The sequence below is a fragment of the Cotesia glomerata genome, linkage group LG4 (genome assembly GCF_020080835.1).
Source record: "Cotesia glomerata isolate CgM1 linkage group LG4, MPM_Cglom_v2.3, whole genome shotgun sequence".
Taxonomy (NCBI): Eukaryota; Metazoa; Arthropoda; class Insecta; order Hymenoptera; family Braconidae; genus Cotesia; species Cotesia glomerata.
Window position 1 is genome coordinate 9,365,570 of NC_058161.1, and position 14,377 is coordinate 9,379,946.

The window sequence follows — 14,377 nt, forward strand, 5'->3', positions numbered from 1 at the left end:
TTTTTAATTTTTAAATATCTCAAAACTTCTATCCATCGGTTGCTGGTCAGTTAGAAATCTTACACAGAAAAAAATTCATGACAATACATATCCCTGATAGCCACCTTACCTATAACTTACTGTCAATCTACGTCCGCAATTTGAAACAAACTTGACGGAAAGAGTTGGCAAAGCGAGCGATTACCTATTAGTTACCTATAACTTACTCTGCAAATAGACATCAAAACTTGCTGTACAAGTATTTCCATCAAATTGTAGTAAAGTTGAAAAGAAATTTAACTACAAGTTTGATTGTTAACAGCCGAGACCAGTGATTGCAGTTTCAATCGGCTTAGCGAAACGAATGGAAATTTTGAAAAAACGTTTTTAGAGATAATAGATAATTTAATAAACTATTTCACCACAAAACTGCAATTGCTCTGCTGTTGGGAGTGCGACAGAGATAGTTCCGTTGAACTCCGTGAGAGCAAAGCGAGAAAAAGATGGTCTCGCCTGTTAAATTGTATTCAAGTTGCGGCCGTAGATTTCCGTCAATTTGCTTACAACTGTTGTTGAGTGAAGAATTACCGCCAACTTGATGTATAAATTAACCGTAACTGCTGGAAGTCAACACTTACTGAGAAAGCGCTGGCTATCAGGGTAAATTTTAATTATTAACAAATCTAATTATTATTAGCTATCGATTACATTCAATTACTTAACTCTATCTAAGAAACTTTTATTACTTTGAATTGGAATGAAAATTGATTATTTTATTTCGAAAAACTTGTACATATTTATATTATATTAAATGGTCTTATCGCATGAAGAAGATTAAAATATAGGCGCATTACTTGTTGCGTGACGGTAAAGTTGGTGACTTTACACTGTTTAAATTTTAATTTCTTCCTTGTCAACTACTTTCATTATCATTATTGTTATTGTTATTATCATTATAAAGTCTAGGTTAGCTTAGCATGTATATTTACTAAATGATTAGTTTTCAGTTGTCACCGGTTGACCGTGAGCGACTGGTCGTGATAATTTTTTTTTAATTATTGTAATAACTCGCATTACATAAATACAGTTATCCGTCTTGAAAACTAAATTTATATTTACAATACAATATGTACAGCCTGTTTTATTATTAATCAGCTATATTTTGTATTTAATATTTATATACTATATATAATGTTATTCAGTTCTCGCATAACCAACATAATGCCGGTTTTAAAGACGAGTAAATTTTATTATCAGTGACCTATAATAATAAAAAAGAAAATTAATAACAATTTTAAAAAATGTGAAGAAATACTTATTCAAGTCTTCAAGAAACTGACATTTAAAATTAGTTTAAATAATTAAAGATTTATTATTTTTCTTTGTAAGTGAACGTAGTTTTTTAATATCAGTGCTTTTGTACATTTGACGTAAATTTTTAGGAAATATTTGAAGGTGATAATTGCATTTAATGAGGTAAATATTGATTGTTTATGTGCAAAACGTGATGTTCAATGTAATATTTCAATGTTATATATATTTATATGTTAGTCAGCTGACAACATATAAGTCGTATTACAATCGATATGTGAAATTTAATTATTTTAAACTAGATGAATTATTTTTTTTGCATAAAAATTTTATTCTTAGCGAACAGTTTTAAAATTCCTTGTAATTATTTACTTTGAATATGAGGAAAATATTTTTATAAATTTTATCATGAAAAACAAAAAAATTACTTGGTAAATTATGTATTTGAAAATATTGCAGAATAATTATTATAATTGCTTTTGTATAATTCTGAGAGTATAATTTTTTCTTAAAATACTGAAAACATAAACAGAGATTTTAATTTAAAAAAAATGATCAAGTATTGAAACAAAATCTATATTACCACAAACTTTTTTGATTTCTATCGATACAAAAATTAGATGTAACAATGTATAGTCATAATAAATTATTTTCAAAATATTACAATTGAACATTTTTCATCTTAAATTGTCAAAAAAAAAAAAAAAAAAAAAATGATTTCAAAAAGCTCGATGAGTTATTTAATTTAAACACTGCATTTTTCAAAGAAGTTTTAATTTTTCCAATGATTTTTTAAAATTATTTGAATAAAAATTTTAAACATTGCATCTCAAAATATTCATTAATCTAAACTGAGCGAAAAAATATCTTTTGAAAGAAATGGGCATTGTTGTAATAAGAAATTAATTTGTTGAAAATTTTCACAAATTTTATTTCTTAGCTGAAGAAATCAAAAATTTTCTCACAGTAACTTTCTTGTTGAAGAAAAGTTTTTTTGATTTTAAAAAGAATAATTTTAGGTAGACAACTTGTGAATTTTCATTCAAAATTGTTTTTTTCTAAATCTAAAACACCATCTTTTGCCTGGAAAGTTAATATGAGAAAAATTTTTATTTATTCAACTAAGAAATAAAATTGTTGAAAATTTTCAAAAAATCAATTTCTTATTTATAACATTGCTGAGTATTTTCAAAAGATATTTTATAACTCAGTATACAGCAAAACAATTATAAAATTCAAAAACTAAAGTAATTTCACAAATCAATAAAAAATTTATATATTTTAAAGGCAATATGAATAATTTTTCAGTGCGATTCGAAAAAAGATATTTCATCAAAAAAGTAAAACAAAAAATTTCACTTTGACCGTTTTTTCTGTATTAGTAGCTATTATTAATGAATAATCACAAGAAAATATTATTTTTTTAATTGTTGAGTAAACAAATATTTAACCAAAAGTAAAGCTCAATTCTAATATTTACTACTTTCATTATATTGTACGTATATTTTAAATACAAATCATCATCATAATAAAAAAAAAATAATACATAATTGTGACGGAACAGTTCTTATCATTTTTCTATTGTCATTTTTGATATATTATTGATATTGTATCAAACCATATTTTATTTCCCTGTTGGCGATAATGTCCACACAAGATTAATCAAACAAATATACCTTATATACATATATGGATATATAAAGTATATTCTTCATACTATGGTGCATACACATATTATTCTTTAAAATGGTCACCGCGCAAAGAATGCAAATACTTCCTGCATGAGTGATTAAAGACCGTCCGTGAGTACGTGACGATATAAAAGATAATTAAGTGTAAAAGACCATAAAATTACTAATAAACCTATTTTAAAATTTTAAATAGAAAAAGAAACAACTCCATTGAAAAATAACCATTAAAATAAAGCCATGAGTCATTTATATATTAATATGTATATATCAACAATTATGAAGTAATTTCTGTTATCATAAGATAAAACTCATTAATGTTATTTATTGTAAGTTAATGATACAGCAAGTTAATTATGTCATACAAACAGAGAGGGATGAGATTCACGCACTTTTAAATTAAGTTAAGTTAATCTTCATCTCTTGCGTGTCTCACGCAATGAACACAAGCTTTTTCTTTTAATTTATTTTTATATTATTATCTCGCAGACCAGAAGGCTTTTTCTACCAAGTTAATAGGTGTGACGCTATTTAATTATTAACAAATCTTTTAAGATAATTGTCAGTAAAATAAACATAACTTATGTTGAAATAAAAGCTAAGTTTATCGACAGATCTAAAGATAAAGTTATTTTCATTAAACTTTCTATATTTTTTTTTGCATTAATAACAATAATAATTTTATTAAATCAACCGACTTTTGCGGTTTTTGTTTCTGATACTTTACCAGTGGTTCATATAAGTATAAACCGGAATTTCGGACGATCGATCGTACCCTACATATCATTGTTTATGTTCCACCCATCCGATGACACACTAGATGGTCAAACAAGTCTCCTTTGTTATAATCAAAATTGACCACTTTCAAACAATCAAATCAATCATAAATACTTTTTTACAGTTTAATTAAAAATTTCACTCACTTACAATCAAGTATTATTTTCCCTTATTTACAAATGACATTTAATTGAGAAATATTTCTAATTTCAGAGACTTAATCATTTATTTACATTCTTTTTAACATATTTTTTCAAATTATTATTGTTATTAACAGATTCGAATTTACATTGTTTTATTTTTACTTATCTTGCATTCGGATATCTCATATTTAAACTTAAGAATCTTGTACAATTGTACATTGTCCCCTCAGTAAAACAATACCTTGTTCCTTCCACGCAACTTTACTTGATGCTTTATATCTCATTTTAATTCCGTCATGACTTCTAATCTTACAAACAAATAACAGCAAAAAAAAAACGAATTAACTCTTAATTTTACATAAGTAAATGTTTTTAACTCTTAATTCTATATTTACAAAGTAATCGAAAATATAATTTAATTTATAAATAATACTGAAAATCTGATAATTCTTTGTTTCTAAAATAATAATTAATAATGATCGATACATAGTAATGATATTGATGATCCGCTATTTTCAGTATATTTCCCGTAAAACATTAATAAGTGCAATTAACACAAGTTAAAATAATTGACATCAATAATTAATTAGCACTTTTATGAATTTATATTTTCAGTTCACTCAAAAATGTGCCATTATATTGAATTATTCTTGTTAAAACTTACCTTTAGTCGTAATTTATTAATTTGAACATTTAAATTCAGCATACATTTCAATTAAAAATCTTTATTTTATTCACAGGTCATAAAAAATCCATAACAAAACGAGGATTACATAAAAAATAAATTACAATGGGGCAATATTGGCTTAACGTCGCGATTCTCAGGATTGCTGTACCTGGAACATTTACAGCGTGTGAGTAATGCAATAAATCGTAAATATAAATCATATTCATGAATTAATTTTTTTATTTTTTATAGCTCATTATCATTAGTTACATTAGTCAGCCTCTTGAATTATTAAATAACTATCAGTAACTCGTAGTTATCTTCCCAGTCAATAATAACTATGAATTTAACTTATTTAATAACGTGTGATATTTATGATAAATTGATCATTATGAAGTTATGTTTAATTGATTTATTTAATTTTCGTAACATATAATTAGTTTGAATTTGAAAACTTTGAAACTATTTTTAAATATTTTCATTTGAAATACTAATTTCCTAAATTAAAAAAATTTTTAATTTAATAATTACAATTTTTAATTCTAAAATTATTTTATCATTGTATTTGTAACTGAAAAGTAATGATTCATCATTAATTTAATTTTTTAAATTAGTTTATTTTTAAAAATTTAGAATTCTAATTTGAATACATATAATAATTTAAGTTAATATTTTTACTCTACTTTCGGCAAGTAGTTCCTTATTATTTTTAACATTGTAGCATTGGTTATTACAAGAGAAATCTCTTTAGTAGAACATTTAGGGGAATCCAAAATTAGAGAGCTCCGCTCAAACAGCAAACACACAACTTCATTTGATTATTTCTTCAACAAATAGTTTTATTTCTATTTATAAAATAAATATACTAAAGAATGCAATTACCGCGAGTACTTACTTATATTATTGCAAAAAATAAATAAGTAATCATAACAATATCTCAATATTAATAGATTGTGACTACTGCGACCCGTCGAGCGGCAAGTGTTTGTAAATGATATGTCGGCTGTAAAAATAAACAAAATAGCCGGCGAGACTGAAAATATAATCAAATCATATATGTTATATTTAGATAATGTTTATTCATGCTTTCTTTGTATCTTATTATTTCTTAATATTATATAACCCGTCGAATAATTTCGGACCAACATTAAAATTACGCAAATTTAAAGGTCAATGTCACATTTTTAAAGAATTTATTCATATAGTTAAAATTAAAATGAAAAAAATGTCACACTGAAGATAATTATTTTACAAGATATTATCTCGTATTACATTAGTATAGTAGCAAGCGCAGAATTAATTATAATTTAATTAAGGTTATTAGTAGTGTTAGTACCGCCTCAAAATTTTAAAGCATTTAGATGATAAGCGATCACCATGATATAATTAAATTATGCTTCAACAGCATTTATTCAAATTATAATAATTTAATTTTATTACATTAATTTATAGAGTTTCATTATATTATCCACTTACAGCTAGTTCGATTTATTCAATAATAAATGAGTCATTTAATGTTAGTTAAATATTTATGATTTTTAATTATTTTAGGGAGCTATTATCTACACTCGTTTTGAGCTTATTAATTATAATTACCTGGATTAATATTCAAATCTCGTGATATGTCATACTATACTTAACTTGTACGTTTGTAATTAGAACTTATTTTGGTGATAATTATATTTTATAAAAATAATTTAATCAAAATAATAGTAAAAAATTTCAATAATATTAAATTAAAATTATTGTTACTATTATAAAAATTTGAAAATATTCTGCACTCCAGTATTTTGTAAAATGAATATTGTTAAATATTTTTTATCACAATTTGATAAATCAATTTATTTATTCACCAAACAAGTTTTTAACAAACTTTATCTTTAAAAGTGAGTCAGATTGGGTGACTCATTTTTTCGTCAATTCCAAATCATCAGCATGATGTAGTAAACAAAATGATATTCAATCAATTAAATCAATAATTTACATTTTTTGTTAACTATTTTGCATTATTTTAAATCAAAAGCTTTGAATTACGAAATTAGTGTTGACAAAGAAATTTTTTTTTGGGATTTTTAATTTAAAGTTAAATATGTTTAGCCAAAAATTCATGTACAAATATCGTTTTGCATTGAGACCACTTTCTTCAAAAAATACATTCGTTAAATCATTTTCTTAAATCATATTCTTAAATATCGCAACCTTTACTCGGAAGTTTTGTTATGTTATATATTCTAAAACACGTATCTTTTATAATTCATTTTAATCTCTACATAGGTACGACATACTTACAGACTATTTGACCTTTTGCCATCGCTCTTTACACTCTAAATATATACACAGATATTTACGATGTTTGCTGTAAAAATATTACATATTTCATTTTACATCCAAAAATTTTTTTTGTCATCAAATAATCAATGTTTTTCCATTAAATTTTTAATAAAAAGTATTTTTAATTTTTTTATTTCATACATTCTTTCAATTTAATAAACACTAAGTATAAGCTAATCATCAATATTTGAGTAGAAAACTTCAAAGGATTAAATAAAGTTAAAGAAATTTATTTCTATAAATACCGATTTTTTATGAGTTTAAAATGAACTTCCACTATAAATTGTATTTTACACTATTTTTAATTTATACTTGAAAGCAGCACCCTATTTACCAATAATGAAAGCAATGTATGCAGTTAAAGAATTATTTACGATTCATTCAAGAAAATAAACTATTGAGTTCGGGATTAATCTAAATAATGTTTATAGAAAAACTTCACCCACGATTTATCGTCAGAAAAATAACTCAGCAATACATGTAAATAATTAATGTAAAAATGATTTGATTCAAATTTTTTGGGTAATGGCGTTTCCATTTGTTGGAATAGCTAAAAATAATTAATGTCGGTGTCACTAAAATAATACGTATTGAAAGTTTGTTTATGGCACTATTGCTCCACTTTCTAATACTAATCTAATAATAACTAAAGTTTTTTTAAATTTGAAAAATAATTAAAAAAATGTTATACTTTACATTCAGTAAAAAAAAATATCGCTCATCTATAAGAATTAAATTTAAAGCAATTATACATATTTGAAAGAAAAATGCATATTTAATTAATTGAACCAATTAAATTTCAAATGACAGTGTAAATTTAAGTTATTTTTGGAACTAAACGTTAAAATTTAATAAAACTCCGTCTGCGTAGTTAATTTAAAAAAAGACTCGACAGAATACTGAAGTATTATTTGCTATTTAGTATATTACACTGATAGAAAGATTTATTTGTATTAAAAATATTTGTTAATAGTTAACAAATCATTTATTAGAGACCATTTTTAGTATCAAACAAATATTTCTTAGTATTTAAAATGATTTGTTTGTATTTAATAAATCAGATATTCATTTATTAAATATTAATAAATCTTTTTAAATACTAAGAAATATTTGTTAAGGACTAAAAGTGGTCTCTAATAAATGATTTTTTAAATATTAACAAATATTTTTAACTATAAACAAATCCTTCTATCAGTGTATGAAATTAAAAAATGATTTTTTTTGTATTCTAACCGATGTCAGATTTATAAATGAACTGTTTTAATCCTTCATTGTTACTTTAAAACATCTCTAATGGAGCATAGATACGTTATACCAGAACATGTGAAATGATTTTATTCAATTAACTCTACTCGTTGTTGAAACTAAATTTTAATACCGCTTAAAGTAATTTAAAATTAATCGGTAACATTGTGAATCCGAATTTCACATTAATAATTTATGTTTCTATAACATCCACGAATCATTCGATCTTTTAATAATTTTCAATTTCACCCATAATTCGGACACGTGATTTGTGACTCAGTTAATTCTCTATCAATTTTCATTAAAATCATTTTTTATTATTACTTCTGAAGTATATTCAATTCGTACAAAAACAGTTTCACTGTAAAAAAATCGCACCAAGCCCACGTTCATAAGACTATTAAGAAAAAAAAATTTTATTTCTTTACAAAAAGATATAAAATAAAAAATTAAAAAATCCAAGTAACCGATATGGTTGTATATGATTTTCGGAAATTAAAAAAAATTTTGTTGTAAATTTAAAAATTAAAAGAAACAATTTTGGAACGTATTTAGTGTGCGTGGTTACGAAATATTTCACTTTTTATGAAATTCCTAAAATCTATCTCCTAGGACTTTTAAAAAAAATTGAAGTACACAATGACGCACACCAAGTACGTTTCAAAATTGTTTCTTTTAGTTTTTAAATTTACAACAAAATTTTTTTTAATTTCCGAAAATCATATACAAACATATCGGTTACTTGGATTTTTTAATTTTTTATTTTATATCTTTTTGTAAAGAAATAAAATTTTTTTTTCTTAATAGTCTTATGAACGTGGACTTGGCGCGATTTTTTTACAGTGAAACTGTTTTTGTACGGATTTCAGTATTTTTTGTAATTATAATAAAAATTGACAATTTTAATTTAATACATTTCCGGTGGCAAACTATCCCCTTTAAGCTATAGCTCATGTAAAAGTTATTCTTGCGCCGCCTGGCGTGTGTAATTGCAAGCTGTCAAATATCTTTTTTTCACTGTAGTTTCCCATCTATTATAAGATTAGCATTCATACTTATATTATTTAGTCTCTGGCCGTCCGCTTTTTACATAAGAAAAAAGTTAAAATCTAAAAATCTGGGTCGCTATAGTTTGTGCTGATTATTTTTAATAATTTTAAATATAAATTATAAAGATAATTGATAATAATCAAGTAATACGCGTAATAAAAAGCATGAACTACTATTATAAAATATCATATAAAAAAAAAATCAAAATAAATTTGAAAAAAAATTTGTAACCTCAAAAAACCGTCCTGCTTACGGTATATACACACTCGGTGGTCTGGCTTGAGAACGGAACTTGGCGCCAGACTCTATCGAGTCTGTTGACTCGGTAATCTGGCTTGAGAACGGAACTTGGCGCCAGGCTCTATCGAGTCTGTTGATGAGGATGATGTCCGTTGATTAATATTTCATAACTTTGAAGTGTAAGATAGTAATCATTTATAATAAATCAGCAATCGATTATTAATCTATAAACTATTAATGCAGAAGCCTGGAATTTTAAATTTTCCAATAATTCAGATCAATTTTTCACCTTACATCAGACCATCAACTAGTCACTGGACTATAGACTTCATTAAGACTCTGCAAATAATAAAAACTTTAATTAATATTATCAGTTATACTTAACTAAATTAAAATGTACTTATCAAATTGTCTATGTCTTCCCGAAAAAAAGTTTTCATTGTTAATTAAATAAGATAAACGTAAACAACGACAGTTGATCATTCTTACATTTTTACTTGTTATTACAGGTACAATATGGCGGCCAACAGCACTTTCACTTATCTACTTGATACTTATGCTGATATCACCATTTATTCCAATACCAACTTCCGAGACGATGAAAAGAACAACTGGACACTACCTAAAGTCATGTATAGCCCTAACATTCATCACCAGTGTGATACAGTTTATCTTCCAAATAATTCTCGTCGCATCACCATCAATCTGGACAAAGTTCACCGAGAATTGCAGCTTTTTAGAAGAACTCTTTCGACATTTTGGTTTAGTTCGCATGGATGGTGCATCAACATTGGAAGTATTCTACTGGCTACTCCCAGAAATACTTACGCTACCAATAATGATGACGTTGTACATCTTGTGTCGTCGATTTACATCCGAAAACAATCACCAAGACCTCGAGAGCACTCCAGTCCAAGACCAAAATCTTCAATCTTCATTAAGAAAGTATGCCGAAGAACGCAACGCCAAAATAATAAACTTCCTCGGAAGAATAGGAACATACATAGTACTGGCGTCTCTATGCTATACCGCGACCTTGTCGCCTTCGGTCGAAGGCGGATTTTACTTCCTAGTGTTCTTCGGAGCTGGTACCTGGTGGGCATGCAACCGAGAACTTGTAAGAAACTTTGCAATAATTTGCAGAGTAGTCATGGTTGTCGTAGTAGGTCACATAGTCGTTTTGATGTCTTATCAAAATCAATGGCCTCAAGAATACATTCCAGTTGACAGCCGATGGTCACGTTATTTTGCACTTGAAGCTTATTACAAAACAAACTGTACTGATCCAAGAAATACAATATTCACTCTAGATAATGATGATTGGACTCAAAACGGATATGCATATGCATTGAGACTTTTTTGGCTTTACTACATCCTTGCTCTCCAATCGAAATTTCTTTTCCAATCACCGGTAAGCATATATCAAGTGTTTTTTCATTCATACAATATAATTATTTTAATTATAATCAATGGATCAATTCATTACTTCAATATTAATAATTTCAATGACTGAAATATTAATAAAAATATTTTTAAATTTCGTGACGCTGCTTGAACGAATCAGAATTTATCTGATGATAAACCAATAAGGCTAAGTCAAAAATTAAAAAGTCTAGACACACAGATCACGCGTCATGTGTCTATGAGACGTAAAACGCCATCGCAAAGATGGCAATCTGCACGTCGGAAAGCATACGTGAGAATTGTTATGCTAATTAATAATAATAATAATAACAATAATAGTAAAAATAAAATCAATGTTTGTAGATGATATGAATTACTATGTACATGTTAAGCTTTGCTTTGTTGTAACTTAACATATCATTTGATTTTGCTAATTTAATTTTATATGTTAATTAATTAATAATTAATTCTTATGTGCTTTTTATTATTTTTTCATTTCATATTTCTTTACTCTTCGGGAATGTCTTCTATGGTTTTTTTTGGTTGCTGTGTTTTAGACACCTACTACTGCAACTTCTGCAAGTCTGCCGGATGAAAGAACGCCCGTACGTATACAAATAACGACGCTTCTTATTTATTTTTATTATTTTATTTTTAGAATAGTTTTTGTTTAGTTAAATTATTTATGTAATAAATTAATAATTATGTAATTTATTTATTTACGCATACGCATCCTTGCTGCAGAATAATAATACCTATAGTGCTACAAACATTACTGACACGGTGAGAGCTTTTGCTACTATTGTAATCACATTTTGTAACCGCGATAAGCACTCCGTAGAACGATTATTATATGCACTTGTAATTTTAATTAGTAATTTACCTAATACCTAATCTTGATCTGTTGCTGAATATTAAGTAACTCTAAATTAATGATAGAATATTCTTTATTTTTATTTATCTTTGTTTTATTTTTTTAAATAAGATTTAAATTTAAAGTAATTTTTTTTTTCATGTTTAAGGAATATAATGGATTTTGTTTTAAAATTTAATATAACCTTTATAGTATTGGGTTTTTTATTTCGAAAATAAATATTTTCATTAAATGACTTTATGAAATTTTGCTTTGATATTGACAGTTAATGCGTTTTGGATCTGGACGAGCTGGACTTTTACAAGATTCAACCGGAAGTGTTACCGTTCAAGATGGACATAATGATGATAATATACAAATGCAATCTATTGTTGAAGGTAAATTTAATTATTCAAAATTGTACTAATATATATAATATATTTAATTTCACATTCATATAATTTTCTCAACAGATACTCAAGAAGATAATTTAGGCGTAATTGAACAAGTAATCATGGCCATTTATTCAATTCTCCAGTTATTTGTTCATTCATCTTACTTAGCAACAAACATTATCATGATGGTAAGTACCAAAAATACATTTAAATCAATTGAATAACTCCAATTTTACCCTTATCGCATTTAATTTTACTTTAAGACTTGGTCTATCATGTACCACAGCTGGACGACATTCGTTTTTCTTCTTTGGGCATTAATAATATGGATGGCACCTAACAAGCGTTCAGCAATGATGAAATGCTCACCATTTGTCGTTATGTATGGAACAATTCTTCTTCTCATCTGTTATGTCTACAGTATGAATTTAACACCTGAAGAAAGGCCAGATCAAATAATCGGTGGGGTTCCAATGTCTGAAGTAGGTTTTCCAAATGCAAATGAATTGAAAAGCTGGCACTTGATGGTGAAATGTGGATTTATGGTAATGTTTTGGATAACAATGCGTCAGTATATGTCTGAACGACACCAAGCCCGACAAACATCTGCCCTCAGAGATATGATAGCGCCACTTCGAGTCTCAGTATCGGCAGCCACAGCAATGCATCAAGAAACGCCTGAAATAAAAAGTAAATTTATGAAAGACGTTGGTCTTGTTGTCAAAAAGTTACTGACTAAGTTCTGGATTGTCGTCGTCGCAATAATGCTTTTTACCAGTGGAATAACCGGAGAACGGATGACAATGTTCCGTATCATGTATATGACACTATTTCTCTTTTTCGTGATTTCATTTCAAATTTCATGGGTCGCTTGGAGAAAAATGATGTATGGATTTTGGATAACTGTTATTGCATACTCAGTTATTATGTTAATTCTCGTATATACATATCAATTTCGTGATTTTACTTCCTACTGGGAACATTTAGGAATCAACGAACGTTTGCAAAATGACATAGGTCTTGAAGTATACAAAACCAAAGACTTATTCGTTCGTCTTTTGACACCTACGTTTTTCGTAATCATCACAGTGATTCAGATACACTATTTCCATGACGATTTCCTCGAAGCCACGGACATCGATAAGATACAAGTACTACCAGAGTTACAGCGTGCTGATTCAGAAGCAACAACAGTACCACCAACGTCTACTTTGGATGTTTTATTGGGTCCAGATCAAGAAGCCTCGACAATATTTACTTTACGACAGCTAAAACACATGTCGAAATTGGAAAGAGCTGCATTTTTTCGTCGTACTGTTAAGCAGTTGATGAATTTTTACAATTACCTCTGGTTAATACTTGAAATTCATATCCAAAAAATAGTATTTACGTCTCTAATATTACTCTGCATCAATGACGTATGCGCAATAAATTTAATTTTCGTAACAGCTATTGTTATAATTATAAACTTTGGACGTCCGATTCAAATAATGGGTATAAATAGCATGTCTGTAGTAATAGCATTGTTGATGGTTACGAAGATGTTATATCAAATTCAGTACATTGATCCTGACAAGTTCAACGTTAATTGCACACGAGAAAATCCAGATAATGGTAATCAAACACTTAAAACTTACAACATTGCCGAGTGGATCGGGTTAAAAAAAGCATCTGCTGCTTGGGGCGATACTTCCGATTCTAATGCAAATAAAATACCACCGACCAACGACAAACCTTCTGAGCAAGAAATGCTTGCATACTTACTAAAAGGTTACATTGGTATCGTTATTGTGACAACGCTTCGAGCTATCATTACTGTCCGCCAATCTTTCTATCGCCGTTGGCGTGGAGAGCCACTAGAAATGCCAGAAGTTATGTTCCCAAAAATAAAACGAGCTGAAGCGGACAAAGGAATTGCAGAATGCCTTAAATTCTTCCTGAACTACGGTTTCTACAAATTTGGTCTTGAATTCTGCTTAATAGGCATTGTGATACTTATCAGAGCACGCATAGACTTTTATTCAGTCGTCTATGGTGTCTGGTTATTGGTTTTCTTCGCACAATCACGGCGTGTCACTGCTAGTATTTGGCCATTCTTCAGGGTTTTTGCCATTATTCTTTTACCTCTGCAATATTTCTTCGTTGTCGCACCACCTACATGGTTGTGTATTAACTATCCGTGGATAAATATATACCGAAGACTTCAAGAATGGATGTATCTGCCCGACCCAGACAATTCACCGAATCCAAGAAAATTGATATGTGATTTCTTCCTACTGTATATGATCGTCCGA

At 27.5% G+C, this 14,377-nt stretch overlaps 1 protein-coding gene across 1 annotated transcript; it reads left to right on the top strand.

The window, feature by feature from the left end:
* Nucleotides 1–974: 974 nt before the first annotated feature.
* Nucleotides 975–14,377, top strand: LOC123262681 (piezo-type mechanosensitive ion channel component-like; the record flags this gene model as incomplete). The annotated part of the gene is given in 9 exon segments (XM_044725015.1): nucleotides 975–1,455; nucleotides 4,639–4,752; nucleotides 9,941–10,842; nucleotides 10,996–11,127; nucleotides 11,393–11,440; nucleotides 11,580–11,618; nucleotides 11,975–12,086; nucleotides 12,162–12,271; nucleotides 12,347–14,377. Coding segments are annotated over 8 exon segments (3,438 nt in total), but the record flags the coding sequence as incomplete, so codon positions are not given.